General features: G+C 38.3%; 1 protein-coding gene across 1 annotated transcript in view; it reads right to left on the reverse strand.

Moving 5' to 3' along the window:
- ZFAND5 (zinc finger, AN1-type domain 5) overlaps nucleotides 1-8233 on the reverse strand; it is a gene marked incomplete at its 3' end in the record, with an annotated part of 10184 nt that extends 1951 nt beyond the window's left edge. Inside the window, exons 1-3 of the mRNA XM_009069633.1 lie at nucleotides 8083-8233; nucleotides 7564-7675; nucleotides 7052-7149 (exon numbers count right to left, since the gene is read on the reverse strand). Of these exons, the coding sequence (XP_009067881.1) occupies nucleotides 7052-7149; nucleotides 7564-7675; nucleotides 8083-8233 (361 nt within the window). The remainder of the gene's footprint in view (nucleotides 1-7051; nucleotides 7150-7563; nucleotides 7676-8082) is intronic.
- Nucleotides 8234-8447: the final 214 nt, after the last annotated feature.

The raw sequence follows: 8447 nt of genomic DNA on the forward strand, positions 1-8447 counted from the left end.
GTAATGGATAATCAATTGATGCACAAAATCAGTGATGCCCAATACAATTGCTCAGCACCCATGCACCAGTGCAACCCCAGTCCCTCCACCCAGATCGGCCCTTCCTCCTTATATCCTGGGCATGACGTGCCATGGGGTGGAATATCCCTTTGGCTGGTTCAGGTCACCTGTCCTGGCTATGTTCCCTCCCAGTTTTCTTGTGTACCTTCTCAGTGGCAGAGCATGAGACACAAGAAAGAAAATGTCCTTGATTTAGGATAAACACAACCTAGCAGAAACCAGAACATCAGTGTACTATCAACAGTATTATCACTCTGAATCCAAACATAGCACTGCACCAGCTACTGAGAAGAAATTAACTCCATCCTGGCTAAAAACAGCACACAGCAATATCACAGAGTTTACCTGTAGGACACTACATACCATGGCTAACAGACATATGGCCTTAAAAAACCAAAATGACCAAATACCTCCCCAAAATAGACAGGGAAAAGAGGAACCAGAAGTGCTCACACACTTGGCAATTTGGTGTATAATTAGCTAGGGGCAAGCTTCTTCTACATCAGAACCACTTTAAAAGTTTGAGCCCTGGAAGCAATCACATGCAAAAGAAACTTTCAATCACCTGCAAAAGAAAATGGAGGAGGGCAAATCAAGGGTGACATAAATAAAGTCACTCACAACATACGCTAAGAGAAAATGAAAAAGAGAAGAGGAACAGTTTATGTCACTGCCTAACATTAGGCAGAAATTATTTACTCTGACAGTAGTAAGGCACAAGAACAAGTTAGCCAGAGAAGCTGTGGATGCCCCATCCCTGGAGGTGTTCACAGCCAGGCTGGATGGAGTAATGAGCCACCTGATCTAGAACAAGGTGTCACTGCCCATATCAGAGGGGTTGAAACTAGATGATCTTTAGAGTCCCTTCCAATCCAAACCATTCTTTGATTCTGTGTACCCCTCTCCATCACCTTGGTCATCTTCCTTCCCAGCCTTTGGACCAAGGAGATATACCTTGCCCTGATAAGGTTTATCTCACTTGAATTTTACCAGATCAGTTCTCCTATTACAAGGCAAAAAAACTCAGAAGAACCAATTTCCAGAACCAGACAGGATTCTATTAACTAGTATTTTGGTCTTAAACTATTATCTGTAGCCACTAAGAGAAGCATTACTATCACATCTAAGGAAGACTATTATCCTAGCAGATTGGTCAAAAGACTGACATAATCCTAGTATTAGAGAGGTGCCTGAAAAAACTCCACACAAATACAGACAGTGCATCATGAATTTGGGAAAATTTCCTGCCTATGTAGTCTGAACTACGTAGTGCCATGGTCTAGTAACCACAATAGGGTTGGACTTGATGACATTTCAGGTCTTTTCCAACCTGGTTGATTCTATCATTCTGTGAAGATAAGATGCATTTTTACAAAAGGAGCAGCAAGGGCACTGATGAAAGAACTTATCCACATGCTGAAGAATAGCAACTACTCAACCTACATGCAGAAAGGTCCAACAACTGCAGAACAATGCTCTTCTCAAATCCTAAATTATTAAGGTACAGTGACTATGTGGGACTGCCACTCAAAATTTAAAAACCACTCCAAGTATGCTCAAAGCTGTCAGTAGCTTCCTTATACAAAACAGTATGGCTGCTCCAAAAACGTATGCATATTATAGGTATTATCCCCACTGAGATTTCACACTGGAAAAGACTGAATCTAATGTTTCAGTGGAACAAAACATGATGAAAATAAACCATTATTATTTTCTAACCCTCCCCATATCAAAAGTGACCAGAAAGGGCTACCAAAGTAACACTCCTAAGTTTCTCGGCTTTCAGAAGTTTTTCAGAAGCTTCTCTGTCTAAATAAAAATTCACCAAAATAGAAGCACAACAGCTTAAACTACAAGCATAGTAGTGGAGCAAACTCTTGAAAGCACAGAAAAGTAAAATGATTTAAGCACTGTGACTTGAAGAAACTAACTGCCAACTCCCACCACTGAAGAACTGGAAAATTTAAAACAAGAGAGAGTAAAGGTAAAGTCAGAAGTAATCAGAAAGACATTAAGATACATTTCTGGAGTTCCAGAGCTGAAAGCTTTTGTAGAGACAGTGCAATCCTTACACTGCATATTAAACACAATTGTCCTAGTATAAACTGGGAGAGCTAATTTGCTTCTCAGTAGCTGGTAGTGCTGTATTTTGGATTAATTAGGAGAATAATTCTGATAACACACTATTGATAAATAGGGCTTACTTTATACCAAGGACTTTATATCAAGTTTCCCATGCTCTGCCAGCAAGCAGGTGCACAAAAAAACAGGAGGGTGCATCGCTGGGACAGCAGACCTGAACAGACCAAAGGGATATTCCATGCCATAGAACATCACGCTCAGTATATAAACTAGGGAGAGTTGACTGGGAGCTGCCAATCGCTGCTGGGGGATGGGCTGGGCATCAGTCAGCAGGTGGTGAGAACTGTAGTATGCATCCCTTGTGGAGTTTCTGGGTTTTATTCCTCTCTTCCTTTAAATTATGATGATTGCATTATTATTGTTGTTACTATAATTACTATTTTATTATACATTCTTTTAATTATTAGACTGTTCTTATCTTAACGCATAAGGTTTATTTTTTCCCCACAACTTTTTCCCTCCCACTGGGGAGGAGGACTGAATGAGTGGCTGCATGGTACTCAGCTGCCCACTGGGTTTAATCCACAATAGCATACTTGTACATATGATGCCAGTCTGAAAAGATGGACAGTACTTATTATACTTTATATGCTTCCTGAGTATAAATACTTTATTCTTCAGGAACTACAACTGCTATGCCAACCCAGGTGCCCATGATGAAAGGCGGCATAATAAACTTCCATCACTTACTGTCATGCCACAGAAAGGGAACAGGAATGTTCTGCACAATGCAACTCACTTCCCACATGCCCAGCTCTACCAGGTGTATTCAATATCTTTAATACAGTGTAAAGATTCTTCAGTTTCAGCATCACACACAAATTAGGTTTAATTTGGTCATCAAGATTACTTGATGTCTGTGGTATATTGCTATTAAAATAATACTAGCATCCTATCATGAACAAGCACAGATCAGCAATTGGGTCCTTAGCTTTATTTTACAAAGTGGACAGCTTTGGGGCTTACATGTGATTCCATTTCAGAATTTTTTCCATCAGGGGAACTACCAAAGCTACAGCAGACATGATAAACATGAAGACAAGCTAATCATTTTCAATATAAGACAGAGGTATCACATCAGACAATTTTATCAACAGTCACAAAGGAACTGTCTGAAGATAAACACAGCTAAACTACTATAGCCATGTATGAAAACAAAACACAACTAATAAGAAGAGCTAAGGAATAGCATGTACTTGCCATCTTGACCCTATCATATTTTGGCACCTGTCTACTGTAAGATGTCTACTCGGCATGTTACTCACAATATTGCTGAGTACACATTACAGATATAACACACTGGTTCTACCTACAACATAAGTGAGGGTAACCCATTACAGGGTCTCTCAATCTGAATGCAGGACAACTGTAAAAAAGCCCTAATCATCTTGGCTTGCTAGAAAGCCAAGAGACATGTGCCAACCACCATCGCCTGCTGTCTTCTAACACTGCTGTTGCTGGATTCAGGAACTGAAAGTGTAAGCTACAGCATGGATGGAAGTTAACACTATTTAGGCATTTTTAAAACATGTAATTTACACAATAACATTTATCAGTTCTATCTCTGGTTTACTTTCTCTATAAGCAGTGCTACTTTGCAGTCGAGGTTTCGCAAAATGACAGCTTATCACACTACTCCCCAATGCAGAGATATTACTGCATTAAAAAAACCAACCCAAACCAAACAACAACAAAAAACCCCAACTGCAAAAAGCACCAGTCCCTTGAGCCACTGATACATGTGCTGATGCTGTGTCTGAAAACACTGACAGACCTGACTAGACGCTCATAATTCACCAAAGAAATGACCTACAAAAGTGCAAGAAAATGCTAAGAATATGCTATGTGTTGAAACAACACAATGGTTTACACATACTTGTTTTTTAAAACTATTTTTAGTAGTCACGATTAACTCTCTTCCTTTTACAGACCTTTTATTTCCATTTGAATACCTGCTAAAATAAGGTTCTTTAAGGAAGAGCTCCATTATGCCTCAACAACTTTGTAGATATATTGATCTGACAGTGTAACACATGGAAAGGAAAAGAGTTCACTACATTTTGCATTTAATTCCTGCAACACAGCAGGGAAAAAAAAGCAAGTTTGAATAACATTTCTAAAATACTTTGGGTATAGTCTAACTTTGGTCAAGACTGTATTAGAATTCAATCTTTAAGAAGTGTAAAAGCTTATCAAACTCCTGTAAATTTTTTTTAAATAGCACCCATTAATGAATTGAGTTCGGACATAAAGGCCTTTAGTTTCTTTGACTTAGGAGCAATTCAGACACATCGGTAATGAACATGTGCCACTGTTCAGTTATGAAATTGCAATAAACAAGTAAGTTGAACTAAGAAATTACAAGAAAACACTGCACCTTAGATACATGCATTACAACCAACTAGGTGAATTACATCCACCATGCCTTTCTTCAAAGGTAAAGATATAACTACTTGTCTTAGCACCAGATTTGTTCTGAATGTAAATCCAGGTAGTAACCTTAACCTGCACAAATGATTAAAAAACCCCACAAAAGACCCCCCCCCCAAAATAGTAAAATCAAGAACCCAAACTTGTTAATCTTCATTGTTTTATTTTTTCCTCAAATTCTCCACCTTCTCTAGTCAGTTGTTTCAATTCCAAAAGCAAACAAGTATCATTTCATGCTACAGACTGCTAAAAAAAGTTAGTTGACCAGATATAATCATATTTTTAACTTTCTGGATTTTAAAGGAAACATACAAAATTTAATTTGCTAATGAAATTCTGGCAGAACAGGCTGTTACTTCATATTGTTGAAGATACAGTTCATGACCTGTTATTATCTGGTTATGAAACTGTTGCTAGGGTCAGACTGTGCTTACAACCAGACAGTGTTCTCATTAAGAATTCCATGACTGCAGCATTATCTTAGAGAATTATATCTCTTAGAAAGTATTAGCCTCGTTGTTATGAGGTGATAGGAATTATTTACCATCGTTTCAGTTTGTCCTTAAGAGGAGAGAGTGGCACATAATGGATGCTGCTGGAAGAAAGAAGATAAAAAAATCCACCTAGTCCAGACACAGGAGGGATTTTTTTTTTTAAAATAAGTCTAGTCCAACTTCTCTTGCCTGCAAGACAGAGGTCAATGTAACACTGAATGCAGCCCATGCTGTTTATGTAAGATGTCCACCAAACCCTACAAATAGTGTATAAGGACAGTGTCTTATGCTGTCCAGGATCTGTGCCAAAGCACAATACTTAAAAGGGAATTTGGGCGTTACATGAGGCTGCCTCATGAATTTACAGGTATGTTCTCAGGGAGGTAGCTTTGTTCTTCAAGTTTTTTTTCAAGGGACACCGAAGTTCCCTGGTAGTTTTTCCAGTGATCTCTACACAAGCTTGTGACAGTTTTTATTGGTTTCAACCTGTGAAATCCTTTACTACAATATATCAGTATCTTGAGCTGCTTTGGATTTTTCCCCCAGTCTAGCCAACAGTGTGCTCTGAGACACTACCTATCACACAGTTGATCCACGTTACCTGAAAAACAGGTAGTAAGTCAACAATAACTAAAGATTTCAATTACAGCGTAAAGTCACCTATTGCTTCACAACTACCATCATTTTATGCATTTCTATTTCCTTCTTGCCACATTCAGGTAGGATTTTATAAAAAGGCAAGATGGCTTAATGAATACAGCATTAAAGGCTACATTATTTTTCAGTTATATAATGAAAGTCTCTTCAGCTGACATCAGTTACAGGAAGTTAATACTTGTAAAAAACCCCCTCTCAGTCCATTCATAATGAAAAACCCAACAGGTTGTTTAACTGTACCTTAGTTCATGTCACACAGCCTTGACTTAGCATGACTTATGCTAATAGTGAAACCCTCTGTACAAATGCTGAGCAATTAAATATCAAGTATCAGAGCAGTCTTTGTTGGCAAAGATATAACTACAGAAAAATCACTTTGATACAGTGCCAAGTAGCATCTGTTGCAATTTTCATCTCACTGACTTCAAAACTGAAAGAATGGATTTTATCTTTACTTTAAGTGAACATGCTTCCTACTAAACATCAGCTTTTATTTTTTAAAACTGTTTCAGGACTTTTAAATTAAAGTGTGGATATGTTTAAGTACAAAACAAGTGTGTTACGATATCCTTTTAAACAACTGATATGAATTCAATCACTCATTAGTTGTAGATAAGCAAGCCCTCACTCTGTCTCCCTCCAACAAACAGTTCACACTCTGAAGTTTAACTACTACAGCTACAATTATCCAGCACGAGAATAAAGCTGTTTAATTGTGGTGTATGAATTGTCCATTTAAGCCACAACTGTCCTACAATCCTGAACAACCTTTGGTTATACCTACTGACTACTCAATTAGTTCAAAAATTCTCAGCAGCTTTAGTTAATGTTTTTAAACCACATATTCCCTTCCCCACAGCCTCACTCATCTGTACAATAGAATTTATTAAGCATCATTCTCCAAATGCAACAAGCCATTTTGACTCAGCTGGAATTGTACTGCTTGATAATACACAGAATTGCAACAGTTTGACTTCAAAACTGAACACCTTGCCCAAATACAATTTAGATGCCTCATTTTTAAAAACAAAGGTTTGGAATCCAAAACCACCCTCACAGGTGTCAATTTTGTTACAAACATTGAACATGCATCTCAAAACTCTGTTCTGGCTAGTCCTTTTTCTTGATTCTGAGGAGAGAGTACTCAAAGGAATTCTTAACAATCTTAACAGTTCCTCAAGATCACAACATGAGATGGCTTAGAAAGCAAACAAATCCTCCACTTGTGTGGAGTCACCACTGTACCCAGTGTTACTCCATGAACATACCTGGCTCAGACTCTGTTTTCGGTGTTAATTTTTCCTTTCTTGAAATGCTCATTTCTGTCATTTGCTGTGTTACAGGCAAAGCGGCAACAGGCACGTTTCTGTGTAAGTACAATGAAACATATTATTTGCATCCGTTCTGCATTCATAATAAAAGCCTCAACTGCCCAGACACATTAATGAACTACTGGTTGAGTTACTACTGATCTATTTTCCTGACCTGTGCTTCTACTATCTTCAAAACATATCGCACTCTATTTCAGTTTCCTTAAAAGAAAACAGGCAAGCCCATAGCAAATTATTTCTGTAGATAAATAAACCTCATACTTTTAATTGTAGCAGTACAACACCAAATACCTGAATAAGCTTTCATTTACAGAGATTCACAGGGCCCCGACTGGTCACCACTTTTTCCTCTGCAGAAACTCACTGCAACAGGGCAGGAGTGCTGTGGGCCTTCAACTTGCTGCATACTCACAGCTCATTCAAACCTCACTGTAATACCTTCACTTTACCTTGTTTTTTCAGACGTGCTGCCAGCAACACCTTCACAGTTGTTTAAGCTAGTGTCAGCTCTCTGGACAGATGCAGAGTCTGAGGTAGGATTGTTTGAACCACTGGCTGTTCCTATACAACAAGAATTCAACAAGTTATGAAAAAACTGCAGAAAACATGTTAGTCAAACAGCTTCCTATGCAACTATGAACTGCCTACAAACAATCTTCACTGGTACTGCATATTACTCTTTACTTAAAGACATGCTATAAACAATTAAAATACACATTGCATAAGAATATGCTAACAGAAGAGGCTAAGTGGGAAAGCAAGTTATGGCTGAATGTCAAGTGAACCAGAAGACATTGCAAAGAAACGCATTTTTATCTTTACTGTGATTAAAGTAGCATTCTCTTTGATAGTCATTGTTTTAGTACACAGCGTTCTTTTCCTAAAATATTTCAAGGGTTCATTGTAATCTTCTATATGGTTTATATTAAAAGAAGTGAAAAAACCCCAGCAACCCCACACACCCTTACCCATTGGGCTGATTCTATCACTGTTCTGCTGTCGCTGAAGATGCTCTTTGTAGCACACAGAACACATCCCATTTGTCCTAGGATTTCCATAAAATCCACATCCTGTACTACACAGCATAGGCCCTGGGGTCTGGTTTGTCTCCTGAGTCATCTCGCTGCTGTAAATAAAACCAAGAACTGCATTAGGAGCTGGCATGTCACCAAAATCAATGACAGCTTTATAGAATTAAAGTATGTCTGCACATCCACCCCCTACAAGTGATATCAGCATTATTAAAGAGGGTTATATGAATATTAACATACTGTTCAAGACTGCAACTGTATTGCTAAGTAACATCACTATGAATCTTTCAGAGAAGAAAGAG

This window comes from Acanthisitta chloris, unplaced genomic scaffold (assembly GCF_000695815.1).
Source record: "Acanthisitta chloris isolate BGI_N310 unplaced genomic scaffold, ASM69581v1 scaffold14452, whole genome shotgun sequence".
In the NCBI taxonomy this organism is placed as follows: domain Eukaryota; kingdom Metazoa; phylum Chordata; class Aves; order Passeriformes; family Acanthisittidae; genus Acanthisitta; species Acanthisitta chloris.